At 43.0% G+C, this 17,525-nt stretch overlaps 1 protein-coding gene across 1 annotated transcript in view; it reads right to left on the reverse strand.

Moving 5' to 3' along the window:
• LOC144513752 (low-density lipoprotein receptor-related protein 1B-like) overlaps positions 1-17,525 on the reverse strand; it is a gene marked incomplete at both ends in the record, with an annotated part of 113,161 nt that overhangs the window by 29,364 nt on the left and 66,272 nt on the right. Inside the window, 8 exons of the mRNA XM_078244928.1 lie at positions 432-602; positions 757-837; positions 8,889-9,002; positions 9,942-10,067; positions 11,755-11,895; positions 12,229-12,351; positions 14,820-15,009; positions 16,004-16,223. Of these exons, the coding sequence (XP_078101054.1) occupies positions 432-602; positions 757-837; positions 8,889-9,002; positions 9,942-10,067; positions 11,755-11,895; positions 12,229-12,351; positions 14,820-15,009; positions 16,004-16,223 (1,166 nt within the window). The remainder of the gene's footprint in view (positions 1-431; positions 603-756; positions 838-8,888; positions 9,003-9,941; positions 10,068-11,754; positions 11,896-12,228; positions 12,352-14,819; positions 15,010-16,003; positions 16,224-17,525) is intronic.

Below are 17,525 nucleotides of genomic sequence, written 5' to 3' on the forward strand. Positions count from 1 at the left end.
GTGAAATTTTCATACCGTGGGGCCTTTAACATATAATGGGGTAATTATAAATGGGGGGATTTAAATGTATTTTTGAGACGTTTTTTATACTACAGTTACAGAGGGGCGACTCGGTTGGAAACTTAGAAGTAGTCATATGTTCAAATCTCCAGTTAGCTTTTAGGACTGTCTTAACGTAGGGCATAATGGAGTCTGTCTTTCTTAGTTTTGCGATTCGGTCCATAATCTGGTATCACTGAAACTTATGGGCTCTACATTATTGCTGCCATCAGTCTGGGACTGGCCCCAGCCGGGCCCTCGTCGACAAAAGACACTTGTCACCGGGCCTGCCAACTTTTCTGGGGGAAATCCTGACAAGGGTCTTATTTTGGAGGGGATGAGTTAGTCTTCCTCCTTCACAGCATTTTAAAAGGAAATGCGGGCATTCTTACGTGCTGATCCACCTCTGCAGGTCGTGTTCTCATCACTGAAGTCTCCACAGTCGTTGTCGCCATCACAGGCCCAGTGGTCTGGGATACAGCGACCACTGGCGCACTGGAACTGCGTGTTGGCGCAGGACGGGACGCAGCCAACTTCATCACTGCCATCTCCGCAGTCATCCTCTACACACATCATACACTCATGAAAGGCAGGATCTCACAAACCCACAAATGTATCACGGCTGATAAATGTAATAGTGGCATCAACAGACAAATTCATTTATTAACAAGCTTTGATTTCTAAGATGAGTAACTTCAAAAAGGTTTACGTCCTCACCTGAATCACAATGCCAGGTCACACTGATGCAACGGCCGTTGGAACAGCTGAACTGGGTGAGTGGCTCACAGGTGGGAAAGGCTGAAAAGGTGTGTATAGAAGTACACATTAATTACAATCCCAACCCGAGCTAGACCAATACATGCACTGCATTTGTAATTGCAAAAGTAAATGCAGTCATTGTTTGTTTGTTTTTTAATGGGAACTGCCACAAGTCCATGTCCTAAAATCTACACTATGCCCATATGAACTATAATCATATGAGTAAGCTCAGACGAGAGTTCAGAGTTTTTTATTTTGTTGTATTATATATATATATATATATATATATATATATATAACTTTAGGATCATTGAATGAATTATGTGGTTGAGATTGTTGAGAGTTATCTCCTTCTAATGCAGAAGTGTCAAACTCATTTTCACTAAGGGCCACCCTGGAAAATAAATCACATCAAGGGCCAGACATGTAGAGTTTATTAAGATGCTTTTATTGCGAAAAGTCAAATATCTTTGACTGCATTACTGCATGTCGCCTTTTTTCACCATTTTTGTCACTTTCTCCGATACTTTTGTCGCTTTTTTCCAACTTTCGTTGCATTTTTGTTCACATAAAAGCCATCCAAAAGTCAGCAAAAAAGTTCCTTACCAAATCAAGCAAAACAATGATTACATTTTTTAAAAACAGTCTAATATTTTTAATCACCATAAATCACATGAGTGTCAGCAAATTAATCACAGTTTTTTTCTGTTCTAAATGTACTTTAAAAGGGATATTTTGTATTTTAAAAGGAATAAATTATATTTTGTAATGCTCAAGTGGTGTTTGAGACTCGTCTATTCCAATAGTAACTCAGTTCACATCGACAGTACATGCAAATAACGTCAGTCTTGTGGTGAGAACCATCTGGAAGGGCTTTGAAACTCAATTTGCCATTCAAAAGACCCTTTTCTGTATCCATCTCTGCTGAAGGAGCTTGGTTTCAGCTAGCCATCCACTCCTGTTCATGGATGCAATATAAGACACGCTTCGGGTTCACCGCTCGTCCCTCCCTCCCTTACTGACTCCCTGTGCTGGGCAGATGGGAAGAGAGCAGCACTGTTGCTTTTAGTGCTTAACCCAGGATCTGTGCATTACATGCCTGGGAATGAATTACAATAGAAATATAGTCAAATATATTTATAAGTCGCTAAGAGGGTCTGAAAAGTCACTAAATGATTTAGTGAGAAAGTTGCCAAGTTAGCAACACTGTCCACAACGTTACCCTACTGCTGCTATACTATACGGAGCAAAATCACAGCTTTCGCGAGTTAAAAAAAATTAGCGCCGGTATATATATGTGTGTGTATGTATGTGTATATATATATATATATTTAGGAAAGTGGGAGAGAGATTGGGAATGACATGCAGCAAAGGGCCGCAGGTCAGCTGCGAAAAAGACTGAGCCTCTGTACATGGGGGGCATACTCAACCAGGGGAGCTAACCAGATGCCCCACTTAAACATAAATATTATAATTGATATATATATATATATATATATAAAAAAAATTGATAATACAAGAAAGATTGAAAGCAAATCCACACCTATGTAGTTTGCCAATAGCTGATCCAAAATCCATCACTGCAGTCAGGAAGACTTCATGAACTAAACTGGTCCACCCTATAGGATCAATATTCTCTACCAGTGCTGCAGTAAGTAGGCAAGTAGGCTATAGGTATACAGATTCTACGGCATTTTGTGGACTGACGACATTGCCAGCATTGACATTTGTATTCCCATCAGCTATCATTCTTGTTTCCAATTTTGAGGTACTGTATACAATACGTTTTTAATATCCTTACAGGATGCCTGAAACTTTATTGACTTCAGTATGAAATGCAAGTCTACATTTGAATTGATTTGTTGGCATCTGCTGCTGCAGCTGCCTGGAATACCTCAGGCACTGTCGAGAAGACATATCGTATCTTTATCAGACATGTGTCTTCTATATTTCCCACAAATGTGTTAGGTCTCACTGACAGCGCGCGAGTGGTTGGAATTTAACATTCATTAAAAATGAAGCACAAACATCCATAAATAATGAAGGTTTCAAGTAAACAGTGAGCCTGGCAAAAAAAATGGAACACCGGCATCCATAAATAATGACGGCTTCAAGTGAACCAAGAGCCCAATATGAGACATTGTGTGACAACTACTAAACTACTGACAAACAAAATCCAAATTAGCATCAATCTCTAAGGCGGCCACCACTGAGCTTCAGGTGTTCAAAAACCCACAGTAGTTCCACTGAAGCTAAGTGAGCTGCCAGAGCTTCACAGTAGAGTGGCTTCACAGAAGTAATGCCTGAGGAAGCTCAGACAACAGTAAGGGAGAGAATATGTTTTGCTGCACAGCTTGATTTTGATTGAATGAAGCCGAGCATGAACTTTAATTACTGCTTACAACCTTGCTGTTTGTGACTGCGTATTGAACCAGCTTAGGACACACAAAGGGAGGCTGAGGCGATACAGCAAAGTGCAGCATTTGGCAAACATCTATCACTGTAAAAGGCTGATTTAATACAAATAGTCATGAAAGGGGAATCTTAAAACCCTTACCCCCATCTTTTAAATGTATGCTGCTAATTCATCCAGTTGAACTTCACTGCTGAAGACATATTTTACTGCCTAAAGCACTCTTTTTGCCCGTTGAATAAAAAAGGTTAAATACATCCACAAAGAACTCCAAAAAAGCTCAGGCCATCATGCCGTGCCATGTATTTTTCTCATTTATGTTTTAGATTAATCCAGACTGCCACTTTTACTAACTGAAACTGGCAGTTTGTGTAATACCACGAGACACGACTTGAAAACTGAACTACTGCACAAAGTATGCAGTTTACTCAGCTCTAGCACTCTAAGCTGACGCCATCAGTGGGGGCATGTCGGGTTCCTGGTCCACACACAGCATCAATAATTCAACTCCTAAAACAAAATATTTAAGAAGTCACAAAGAAATTATAGGCAGCTGTGAGTAGCATACTTTTTTTGGCAAGTGGGCACCATCAAGGAAGGAAAAACATATATAAAAAAATCCTTCATCCCCCACTGCCATGACCACTGAACAGCCATACATAGACAAAATCAAACAGCTCCATTTAGGCTTCTTCTTGCACTATTTTTGCATTGTTTGCACAGTCAATGTTACTACACTGTTTCGATGTGTAACTTCATGTTCTTATGTGTATTTAATGTCATTTGAGCCTGCCCTGTCAAATACAAATTTCTGTCACTTGTGACAAACAAAGTTTTTCTTATCTTATGTTAACACGGTACCGAATTTAATGCCAATCCATCCACAAATTTTTTGAGATATTTTGTATGGACCAAAGTACTGGACCGACCGGCAGACATTTATTTAAAATGAGAATACATATCATAAGTTAACAGGTCCATTTATTACTATCAGCTTAGTCTGCAATTGTGTTTTTTCGGTGGTGTGCTTTTAAGGACATCATGTGTAAAAAAAAAATGTATTATATACTGCTGCACAAATTACCCAAAGTGAGTGCTATTCAGCACATATTTTCTGTCTATCCATTAGAGGTGAAACAGTGAATGTTGTCAAGTTTCTGGCAAAGTCGACTACGTAAATTATAGTCACATTTTGAGAGTTCCAAGTGTCGAATGGGAAGTGAGCTTTTAAACTACACTGCCCAATAATGTAATTATTGAGCCTCCAATGTAAATTGACGCCCTTTCACCTCTCAGAGGAATATTATAAAACATCTTATTCATTGTAGCTTTAAATTAGGGCTGTCAATAGCGTTAATTTTGATTAATTAATCTGAGGAAAAATAATGCGTTAAAAAAATGTTCTGCCTGGATTATTAATTGGAACATTTACTTGTAAAAATCTTCTTCCTGCCAACCCTGGCTACCGAAATCTGGTGCCACTGATATGTCTGCACTTCTCTCTGATGCTCTGAAGACGATACAGGCAACACAAACACCGCTGCACGTGACGCTAGTTAACACTATACTCGACAGCAGCTAACGTTAGCCTACCGCTAGCTAGTAGCTGGATTATACACGGTTACAATGCTGACAGCTAACGCTAAACGGTGTAAAGTTTGACTGTGTTTTACTGTAGAGGATTCAACACCGGTATGTAACAATCTGCAGCTGCTGTCGGAGAAACAACACAGACGGTGCGTTCATTGAAACTGGTAAATTACAGCCTCGTGGTGCATTTGAAGTTATTGTAAATGTCCTTTACCATCTGGTGGTTGTTTTTGTCGTTCAATTTACTAGTGAAATAAGTTATTGTTATTGTTATACATTATTATTAAATCGTTTAATTTTGACCATATGGCCTTAACAATAAACAAGCCGTTCTTTAATGTCACCTACTGTTGTTTAGTACCCTTTTTTTTCTTTTCTTTTTTTTACTTTATTAAAAAGCATCGGTTCAGGCACCGTTAATTATGTATGCGATTAATTTCGATTAATTAATCACAGAGTATGTAATTAATTAGATTCAATTTTTTAATCTCCGGGAACCATCACCTTATCGTGGTGGAGAGGTTTTGTGTGTCCCTATGAACCTGAGGGCTGTGTTGTCTGGAGCTGTGTGCTCCTGGTAGGGTCTCCCAAGGCAAAGTGGTCTCAGGTGAGGGGCCAGACAAAGAATGGTTCAAAAAATCCTATGAAAAATCGAGGAAGGGATGAAGTGACCCTGCCCGGAGGAAGCCCGGGGCCCCCGTCTGGAGCCAGGCCCAGATGGAGGGCTCGTCAGCGAGCGTCTGGTGGCCGGGTTTGCCACGGAGCCCGGTCGGGCACAGCCCGAAAAAAGCTACGTGGCGGACATCCCTCCATCCCATGGGCCCACCACCTGTGGGAGGAACCGCTGGGGTCGGGTGCGCTGCCACATGGGTGGCAGTGAAGGTCAGGGGCCTCGACGGACCAGACCCGGGCAGCAGAGGCTGGCTCTGGGGACGTGGAATGTCACCTCTCTGTGGGGGGAAGGAGCCGGAACTTGTGCGGGAGGTGGAGCGCTACCGGTTAGATCTGGTGGGGCTTACCTCTACGCACAGTCTTGGTTCTGGAACCATACTCCTGGATAGGGGTTGGACTCTTTTCTTCTCCGGAGTTGCCCAGGGTGTGAGGCGCCGGGCGGGTGTGGGGGATACTCACAAGCCCCCGGCTGAGCGCCGCTACGTTGGAGCTTTAACCCGGTGGACGAGAGGGTCGCCTCCCCTACGCCTGCGGGTTGTGGGGGGGAAAAACTCTGACTGTTGTTTGTGCATATGCACCAAACAAGAGTTCAGAGTATTCGGCCTTCTTGGAGACCTTGAGTGGAGTCCTGCATGGGGGCTCCAGTTGGGGACTCCATAGTTCTGCTGGGGGACTTCAACGCGCACGTGGGTAATGATGGAGACACATGGAGAGGCGTGATTGGGAGGAACGGCCTCCCTGATCTAAACCAGAGTGGTTGTTTGTTGTTGGACTTCTGTGCTAGTCATGGATTGTCTATAACTGAACACCATGTTCGAACATAGGGATGCTCATAAGTGTACTTGGTACCAGAGCACCCTAGGCCAAAGGTCAATGATCGATTTTATAATCGTTTTCATCTGATCTGAGGCCATATGTTTTGGACACTCGGGTGAAGAGAGGGGCGGAGCTGTCAACCGATCACCATCTGGTGGTGAGTTGGGTCAGGGGGTGGGGGGAAGACTCTGGACAGACCTGGTAAGCCCAAACGGGTAGTGCGGGTAAATTGGGAACGTCTGGAGGAGGCCCCCTGTCCGACAGACTTTCAACTCACACCTCCGGGCGGAGCTTTTCGTGCATCCCTGTGGAGGCTGGGGGCATTGAACCCGAGTGGACAATGTTCAAAGTTTCCATTGCTGAAGCTGCGGTGAGGAGCTGTGGTCTTAGGGTCTTAGGTGCCTCAAGGGGCGGTAACCCACGAACACCGTGGTGGACACCGGTGGTCAGGGAAGCCGTCCGACTGAAGAAGGAGTCTTTCCGGGATATGTTATCCCAGACGACTCCGGAGGCAGTTGCAAGGTACCGAAGGGCCCGAAGGGCTGCAGCCTCTGCCGTGAAAGAGGCAAAGCAGCGTGTGTGGGAGAAGTTCGAGAAGACATGGAGAAGGACTTTCGGTCGGCACCAAGGTGCTTCTGGAAAACCGTTCGCCACCTCAGGAGGGGGGGAAGCGGGGAACCATCCAAGCTGTGTACAGTAAGGATGGGACGCTGTTGACCTCAACTGAGGAGGTAATAGGGCGGTGGAAGGAGCACTTTGAGGAACTCCTAACCGACTAATACGCCCGTCTATGGTAGAGGCAGAGCTGGAGGATGAGGGGGGATTGGCATCAATTTCCCTGGTGGAGGTTGCTGAGGTAGTTAAACAACTCCACAGTGGCAAAGCCCCAGGAATTGATGAGATCCGTCCAGAAATGCTTAAAGCTCTGGGTGTGGAGGGGTTGTCTTGGTTGACACGCCTCTTCAACATTGCGTGGAAGTCTGGGACGGTGCCTAAGGAGTGGCAGACCGGGGTGGTGGTTCCCCTTTAAAAAAGGGGGGACCAGAGGGTGTGTGCCAATTACAGGGGTATCACACTTCTCAGCCTCCCGGTAAAGTCTACTCCAAGGTGCTGGAAAGGAGGGTTCGGTCGATAGTCGAATCTCAGGTTGAAGAGGAACAATGCGGATTCCGCCCTGGTCGTGGGAACAACGGACCAGATCTTTACTCTCGCAAGGATCCTGGAGGGAGCCTGGGAGTATGCCCAACCAGTCTACATGTGTTTTGTGGATCTGGAGAAGGCGTATGACCGGGTGCCCCGGGAGATACTGTGGGAGGTGCTGCGGGAGTACAGGGGTGAGGGGGTCCCTTCTCAGGGCCATCCAATCTCTGTACGACCAAAGCGAGAGCTGTGTCCGGGTTCTCGGCAGTAAGTCGGACTCGTTTCAGGTGAGAGTTGGCCTCCGCCAGGGCTGCGCTTTGTCACCAATCCTGTTTGTAGTATTTATGGACAGGATATCGAGGCGTAGTCGGGGTGGAGAGGGGTTGCAGTTCGGTGGGCTGGGGATCTCATCGCTGCTTTTTTGCAGATGATGTGGTCCTGATGGCATCATCGGCCTGTGACCTTCAGCACTCACTGGATCGGTTCGCAGCCGAGTGTGAAGCGGCTGGGATGAGGATCAGCACCTCTAAATCGGAGGCCATGGTTCTCAGCAGGAAACCGATGGAGTGCCTTCTCCAGGTAGGGAATGAGTCCTTACCCCCAAGTGAAGGAGTTCAAGTACCTTGGGGTCTTGTTCGCGAGTGAGGGGACAATGGAGCGGGAGATTGGTCGGAGAATCGGCACAGCAGGTGCGGTATTACATTCAATTTATCGCACCGTTAGACGAAAAGAGAGCTGGAGCCAGAAGGCAAAGCTCTCAATCTACCGGTCAGTTTTTGTTCCTACCCTCACCTATGGTCATGAAGGCTGGGTCATGACCGAAAGAACAAGATCCAGGGTACAAGCGGCCGAAATGGGTTTCTCAGGAGGGTAGCTGGCGTCTCCCTTAGAGATAGGGTGAGAAGCTCAGTTATCCGTGAGGAGCTCGGAGTAGAGCCGCTGCTCCTTTGCGCCGAAAGGAGCCAGTTGAGGTGGTTCGGGCATCTGGTAAGGATGCCCCCTGGGCGCCTCCCTAGGGAGGTGTTCCAGGCACGTCCAGCTGGGAGGAGGCCTCGGGGGAGACCCAGGACTAGGTGGAGGGATTATATCTCTAACCTGGCCTGGGAACGCCTCGGATCCCCCAGTCGGAGCTGGTTAATGTGGCCCGGGAAAGGGAAGTTTGGGGTCCCCTGCTGGAGCTGCTACTCCCCGCGACCCGACCCCGGATAAGCGGATGAAGATGGATGGATGGATGGAATTTTTTTAATCGATTGACAGCCCTACTTTAAATACATCCCGATTAGGACAGTTGTTAACTGTGAGGAGTAAACAACTAGTGAATGCCCTAAAAGCCCCCATTAGCATTCAAATCATTCACTGAGCTGGCCTATTTTACATCTTGACCAAAACAGAGCAACACAAAGAGCAAGAGCAGTCAGAGTGACACTTGCTGTGTGGTAAAAAGCCATGTGTGACTCACTGCATGATATTTCATCAGTTGTATCTCCACAGTCATCCTCCCGGTCGCAGCTCCAGGCTTGAGGTATACATCGTCCGTTCTGGCAGGAGAACTGCTCGGCCTGACAGGGCTGGGCTGAGAGAGAAGAAAGAAGCCACGAAATTCAATCACAATTGCATAAGTCAATGTAGGATGTGCACAACAACTCTAATGATCACTGCATCACCAGGATGTCAATGTCCGCCCAGTGCAAACATGTTATCACTCAATCACACAGTAGGGCAGGGAAGGTCTGGAAACCATGGGAAATGTGCTGCTTCTTGACAGGCTGTCAGTTACACGCTGCACAGCCATAGTGAGCATGCACAAACAGCAGACATGGGGTGTCTTGCTGATGTGGGATATGCATGTTATTCTGACGATGACTGAACATTGATCATCATCTGGCTAATGCTTACTGATTGATCCTCTAAGGATAAAAAGCTCCTGAGAGGCACCATTGCAGACATGGGAGGCAATGTGATATACTCTAAGTGTCCCTGACATACAGTTTCTTCTTGTAGGTGCGACAACTCTTTGATACTGGAGAGTGCTCTCATACAATGAGATTGATTGCACTGCACTGAAGTTACTCGAGAGCCGCAAGGCATAATGGTAATAACTGCCTTGACAACATCGGACACCTCTGTTCAAGACTTTGATGAATAAAGACACATCTGAATTTTATCAAAAGATGGTAGCGAAAAATGTTTTATGCCTTACTGTTTAGATGAGAGAGCTGTTAGATCTTTAAATCGTACAGTCTACATAAGCTTGATTGAAATGTATTACTATATCAATTACAAAAGTGCATCAACCAAGTGAGCAACAGTCGATCCTAGAAGCACAAAATGTTGTTCCGATATCACCATTTCAGAAAATTACACTTCAGCGTTCCTTAATAGAACAATTGAAGTGTAACAGATTAAAAGAAATATGACAGATTGTGCCAAAATGCTGAAATGAGATATAATTGTGATCAAACTGCAGCCGAAGCTACACTGAATCTAAGACAACCAGTAGAACAGTACATACCTGAGCATGTAGTGTTGGCCTCGTCCTCGTTGTTACCACAGTCATTCGTTCCATCGCAAAGCCATCTTTTGGGAATGCAGCGATTGTTGCTGCATTGGAACTGATCAACAGGACAGGTGTGATTGTCTGCAAAGAATTCAGCCAGCAAAATAAGTCAGTCAGTGACCTTGCAGCTCTGACATGACATGTAATAGAAAAAGCTAATAAACTAAAAAAGAGCCTTAAAGCTATAGTGCGTAGTTTCTTTCTCCCCCATGAGGAATTCTAAGTAATGACAACAAAACTGTTTGTGCATCCACATGATACAAGGCTTGCGTGATCGCGAAGCCTTGTATCAGCGATGCAGTTGCTAGTAACCAAGGAGGATTAAAATAACATGACGGACACTTCAGAAGAGCTAATTATCTTCTTGAGTTTCTGCACGCGAAAGTCGCACAGAGAGTTTTGTGGAGCTGATCACTGATTCAACTAATCTTGCTCTGATAGACCAACATAAATAAGAATCATGTTTTAGAGGAGAATCTCACTAATGTTTCTCCTTGGTGGTTTGTCCTTTAATTGAGAGTAATGGAGTCTCCCTAACATTGTTTACAGTGGTCTTAAGTATATCTGTTATGTGGCTTTAGTGCCTTGATTTTTATTTTATATTAAGCCACTTTCACATAATGACTTCTCTGGAACGAGCAACCAAGCTCCTTATTTTCTTTTCAGTCATGTCATTTTACTTGAATTACAGGAAACATTGACCATTCACTTTAATGGTCAATGTCATTAATCCTCACCACCTATAAATCATATTAAATTAATGTGAGCAAATTTCCGTGTAGATATTGTGACAGTACTGTATGTTTGTGATAAATTACCTTTGATTTTGAGACAACCTGGTGTTTGGAAATGCCAGATGCTGCAAGAGCGTGCTACCCAGAGACCAATGTTTTGGGCAAATTACTTCAGCAATCATCTTGTATCTTGTCACAGGCAACATTTCCACCATCTGAACTACATTTCGATTGTGTCCCAAGAGGTTGTGAGAAGGCTAATGTCTCTGTCTTATGACTACGAGAGACTGACCAAATTGACATGAAGCATTTGCAATTACTTACTCAAAACATGACTTTAAACGACTGACATCCACATTCTTCTAGTTTCAAGTCAAATTTTGGCCTGATTAATTCTCAGGGAGAACTCCATACCACCTTAAACAAACCAAGTTAGTAGATGTTAAACATACATGATATGCCAGGAGAGCAGGTAATTGATTTTTTCAAGTCTGATAACTCTGGCAGAGGATGAGATTATGGTTCTTTGCTTCCAGAAAAAGAAAAAGAAAATGAATCAGCATCCAAGCCTTTAACATGGTGTTTATCCGACTGATTTGTTAAAGAGCAGAACCAGAGCAAAAGGGTAGACAGCAGTGTGGAGGAGGAACACTTTTGACTCTTACTTCAGTGACATTTAAGAACATAGAAGTTGACAGCAGGAGAAATCAGCCCCCAAAAAAGCTTGTGCTTGGGCGCCTCGGTAGCTCACCAGATAGAGCGTGCGCCTATATACAGATGCTCAGTCCTCACCGCAGCGACCGCAGTTTCGATTGGGACCTGCAGCCCTTCGCTGCATGTCATTCCCCATCTCTCTCCACTTTCATGTCTAAGCTGTCCTATCTAATAAAGGCCTAAAATGCCACCAAAAAAAGCTTGTGCTTGTCTTGCTTGGTGCATGGCTTTGCTATCTATCGACATCTGTACATTCACGTGTTTGTGTGTTTGCATTCTGTGTGTTGGCTTGCAGCGCAGACACATTTTAGCATCCTCACAGCAGCTGTGGCTCTCCTCATCACTTCCATCCAGACAGTCATCATCTCCATCACACTTCCACATGGCCCGTATGCAGCGCTGGTTATGGCACTGGAACTCATCACTTTTACATCGCTGTGGCTCAAAGCCACTGCTGGAGGCTTTTGGAGAGAAAAAGTGGTGAGATAAAATTAACCAGAGACTTCCTATGAAGTATGTGTTTAGGGTTAATTATTTGAATAGCTATAATAGCATATAAAACATGTTAATAATGTATCATGACCCCATGTATAACTACAGGGAGTTGGCTTTCATTCCTGGAAACCCACTGGGATAATTTCCCAGCTGTATTTATTTGTTTATTAGCAGATTTGCATGTGAAAACATAAGGTTATTATTTGATCTTTTCCCATAGGATGAAGCCAGGATTACACTATACTGGGACAGGATGATCTTAGGCCTCTCGCTCTGTCTGATTCATTATGTCCTCCTACCTGCACATGTGACATTGTTCTTCTCCAGAAGCTGGTTGTCAGCGCAGGCACACACTCTGCCTCCTGGGATGGCAAGGCAGAGGGTACCGCAGCCCCCATAATTCACACTGCAGGCGTTGTCACCTGGAGAAATAGATCCCAAATAAGGTGTCGTGCTCATTTAAAGCTACATTTTCTAAAGCCTGTCTTAAGGGCCACAGGGTTTCTGTTGTTGTTTTGTCTACTTTCCTGTTTGTACAGAATACAGCAGAGGTTCAGGGGTCACTTTAAACCCTGCAAAAATAAATCATCTCATGATACTAAACTCATCGACTGTCTTGGAGAGACATGCAAGGTGTATGCCACGTGAGCTATGAAAAGTGAATTATTGGGAACACTGTGGGTGAGAGACATTTGACATTTTTATCTTTCTTGGAGGAATAATTTGTCTTTCTGGACAAAGACGGGGGAAAAAATACTGTCGCATATAAAGTTAAAGCATAAGACACCTTTGTCACTTTCATTTAACACTGAGCCCAAAGGCAGTGCCTGAGCCAATGAGATAAAGCTTTTGGTTCTGTAAGAGCCAATCACTAATACTCAGAGGACTGGACAGCCAATTAATCTATTCGGTGACATGAACAATGGAGTCTGTATGGTGTGAACTAGGCTGTGCATGCAGAAGCCAACCATTCATCTGCATCATATACTTGGCATCAGGGACATGCACAGGTACGGTCTATTGTTGCCCGGGCAACTGCCCGTTTGCCCTGATTGGATTAGCTGCCCCTTTGGCGAAACAACCTAAATAAACTTTTCTTTCTTTCTTTTTTTTTTCTTCTTTTTTTGCTCTTGTGGCTGCATTAATACGATAATACGCCCATCATTACTTAAGTTAAATCAAATTAAAATCGCTATATCATTCAATCTTGCCTTCAGCGATGCCCTCTGCCCCTAGTCACGTGACTGTGTTTATATTCTCACACACGGAGCAGCGCAAGCCCTTCTGCCTTCACGTGAGTTTTTAAAGTTATGGAGATTTTGACAAATGCCCTGTGAATAGTAACCAAAAATATCCACTTGAGCTCTGAATAAAGTGCAGCTTCAGCTTGTAACGTGTGCATCACGTCACGCAGCATTGCCTTATAGTATTGTAAAATGCTACATTATCAACCAAATCTAATGACATAACGTATGTTGCATCAGCAGGCTAACGTAGCTACGTTACGTCCATTACATGAGTGTGCGCTCTGTAGAGAAGAGAGAGGCTCAGGGATGTGATGTTTGGGCTCTTGAATCATGCTAGGTTATACGTTGTTTACAGTCATTATGTTACGTGTCAACAATCAGATGTGACGTTAGTGAAAGTGAAAGTCGCCTTACTTTGTTAAGAGATGATAAATGAATTTCCCAATTGGTTAATGTAATTAAATTTGCATAAAAAAAAAAAGTATAGCCTAATGTTAGTTTTGTGTGCTTAAGTATGCCTTCACAACAAAGACGACTGAAGAAGAGAGAGAAGCATTTGATAATGTCAAACAACCATCCTACATTATTCATTTAATGTGAAGTAGGCCTATTTTATCGGGGACATTTTCTTTAAATTGGAGTAGGCTAATAACTCATTAAAAACAAATGTTTCATTAATAATAAATACACAGTGAAATTGTGTCTGTGCCGTATATGGTATTGTGAATTAGTTATTATTTTATGTATATCAAGAGTTCCAGTTCACAGAGCATTTGAGAACCTGGGGATCGAGTAAAATACTTTTACTAGCTGTAGTCATGTTGTTCTTTTTATATATATATATATATCGCAGCACGTCCAGTCTGAAATACCACTTGATGGCCAACCACACAGCTGATGCGAATTCTCTGCCCCCTCGTCAAAGCCAGGCGACAAAAGCACAAAGCAAGCCAATCCACTTTTCCATGTTGATAAGAGCATTAAAATGAGAAAAAATGATTGGAGAAAAAGAAATCTAGGAACATTTAGAATAGATGAAAATATGCGATTAATTGCGAGTTAACTACGACATTAATGTGATTAATCGCGATTAAATATTTTAATTGTTTGACAGCACTAATATATATATATATATATCTCCACATTAAGAGCAATAGCGTCAATCTTTTCTGATTGTGGAGTGGGGGTCTGAATACTGTTTTTACATGCCTATTATGGGTAACCAAAAGACACGCCTGCTGTGAGGGCCGATGCAGTTCTCCACCGTCAGCCATATCCGTATCCTCTCCTCATCTGTTCTTTTCAGCTTTCTAACAGCATGAATCCATCATCATTTGTTACAGAATTGAGCAAACCCCTTCAAGCCTTGGTCACCTTATTGAACTTCACAGAGAAGAGCCCCAAGTGATTTTAAAGTCTCTGTCACTGTTGATCAATACATTTGACACCAAAAGGCATACATGCGAAATCTCAAGTGTAAGGTCACATTAAGTGCTCTCTATTAAAGAAATGTGTACGGGGGATACAAATGCCTGGACACACAGCACAGAATGCTTCTATTTTCGGTGCAAAACCTTTCTCTGTTACGGAAGCTATGGTTCAGTGGCACTGGATGAGGATTAAATGAATGAAAAGCAGCCAACCTTGCTGACTCTGTGCATCGTAGACGCGCAGGCCAAATAGTGGTGGTCTCTCACTCCGCAGTAGAGTGACATCGCCGGTGGTCAAGTCCAGCTGGAAGACCGAGGCATTCATGTACTCAGTCCAAAAGATGAAATTACGATAATGAGATATTCCGAACGGATGGTTCAGCTCTTTTCCATTGTACACCACCTGGAAAATGAAGCAAACATGCAGTGTAATCAAAAGATCAGGAGGGCAACGTAAAGATGCCATCAGCAACAAAAATATCAATCATCTTAAACAGGATTATATCTGTTTGAATATGGGCTTAGACATTATTTGATCACAGTATATGATGAATGTGATTCAATTTCTTTGCACAAATATATTCACACAGCGCTGTCTGCTTATAATAATGTTTGCCAGAATCTTGGCATTGATTAAATAGCATTTGCAAATAATTCATTAGCTTAATATGCGAGTACAACTATAGCCGAAGGGAGCCACTGAGAATGAAGGGCTGTCTTGTTGGCAGTTGTGGTGGGAAGAGATGCAGTTTTCAATCATTTCACTGCTTCGCAGATTAACATTGTATAATTGCTAAAATATAGAAATCTGTTTTGGGCCCTGCCATTATTATATAATATTGATCTGAAACTGTCAACCACTGTTTAATATCACAGTAACCTGGCAACAGTGTGAAATGAATGTTTAGCAGGATTCTGTGGTGATCTGACAGTAGAACACTTTTCTGGGTTGTGGGGTTTTTGGAGCCAATTTCTTTCAATATGACAATAAGTTGGACATGTAGCCCATGAAATGAACAACTGAATTAAAAGCTGTAGAAGGGCCTCAGTCAGACAAAAAAAACAAAACAAACTTGATTAACAAAGCATTTGTGAAATACAAAAATTAAAAACACACGTTGCTGGTGAATAATTTGGCTGCTTTCTGTGTTTATTGACAATTTGTGGGTGTTAAACTACTTAGTTGTGTTGACAAAAATCATATTAACACATTTAAATTAACATGTTTATTTGGTGTTGTTTTATCAGTCGGTATCTTGAATTTTACCCTCTGGCTCTCTATTAAAATCTCACAAGCAGCCTAACCCTCAAGTTTACCAGAATCACAGCTAAAACGATTCCTGCAAATGAGGTTCTATATCATTTAACTACACTGCGTGATCTCTATTGAAACTCACCATTCTTCCAGTCCCATTGAGATGAATCTTCTCGATGTGATCGTAGTAGGCGTCACACCAGTACATGGTACTGCTGCTGTGGTCCAGTGCCAGACCATTGGGCCACAGCATGTTGGAGGTGACGAAAATGCGGCGGTTGGATCCATCCATCCAGGCTTTCTCTATCCGCCCTATGCTGTCATTGACCTCATCCTCTTCCCAATCTGTCCAGTACATCCAGCTATCATAATACATACAGAAACACAATTATTGCACCAATAAACTGAAGTAATAAAGCCTTGCCTTAGTTCAGGCAAGATCTATAAGTCATCACCAGATCCAAACTAACACTGATCACATTCCACATTCAATCTAAGGCAGTTCGTTTCAGCTGTCTCCTCATTCATCCCTGCCCTTCCTTCTTGACACACTGATGTTGGATGGCTGTGCTTGTTGCTCCCTTCATCAGCTTCCTTCTTTGATTTCTTATCAGTCAATCAATACAAATGTGAGAGCATGTTTCTGCAGACTTCTCTCAAAATGATGTATTCCATATCACAGTGAAATGTGTCTTGTGGGTTCTGTGCTGTACACACATGGGAAGGCATGACTGTGCTCCTGAGTCCACCTTGCACATGCTGCTTTGATTCATACAGGGAACATTACAGGGAATACAACCTGCATCGCCGAAATACAACCATACAATCGTTAGTTCAGAAAACTAACATCATGACAAGAGGGTTCCTGACTCAATTGGAAATAAACTGGAATCTAGATTTCCCAAATGTAAAACCAAATAAACAAACATCCCTGGCAGTCAAAAAAAGAGTGCGTCGTAGCTTAAGAAATGATTCAGGCTTAGCAAGTTAAATTGCTGTTTGACTGCACATCAAGGCAAAGTTAAAAGTCTCATTTTCCCTACAAAAAAAATAAAAATAAAATAAAGTTTGCAGTGTATCTTGCATATAGCGAGACTGCAACTCTCAGTGGGCCTGTGGTATTTGAAACGTGATTTGGTGAAGGATTTGATGTGATATGTTCTCTAGTAACCATGCCCAGGGGATTTGCTCCGTTTGAGTGTTGCTGACTGAGCCATGTTACCCCCTGTTTCTCATCAATGATAGAGGGCTGGCTAAGGTAAGACGAAACAGAATGGGTTATGAAGGTGAATCAAGACTCCCTCTGTCTTGAAGTCATCTTTATGACCTCATGGATTATTCAGCAATTGTCCACTCTCACATGCAGATGCACACACATGCTTACATGCACATGGACATGCATGGACACCAAGTCAGATGGACCGATGGACACCATGCACTTGCATTGTCATGATAAGAAAAATGAAAACAGCTCTTCCATTAAATTGAAAAATAACCAATGTGACAAATACATATTATTTGTTTCATATTTTCATGTAGATCTGCAATGATTAGTCAATTAATCAATACGTTGATCGGCACATTGATCAATTGTTTAACTGTTTAATTTTAAATCAAAAATGGTAAAAGCTTGGTTGTTGGTTGTAGCTTTTAAAATGTGAAAA

Source organism: Sander vitreus, unplaced genomic scaffold (assembly GCF_031162955.1).
Source record: "Sander vitreus isolate 19-12246 unplaced genomic scaffold, sanVit1 ctg335_0, whole genome shotgun sequence".
In the NCBI taxonomy this organism is placed as follows: Eukaryota; Metazoa; Chordata; class Actinopteri; order Perciformes; family Percidae; genus Sander; species Sander vitreus.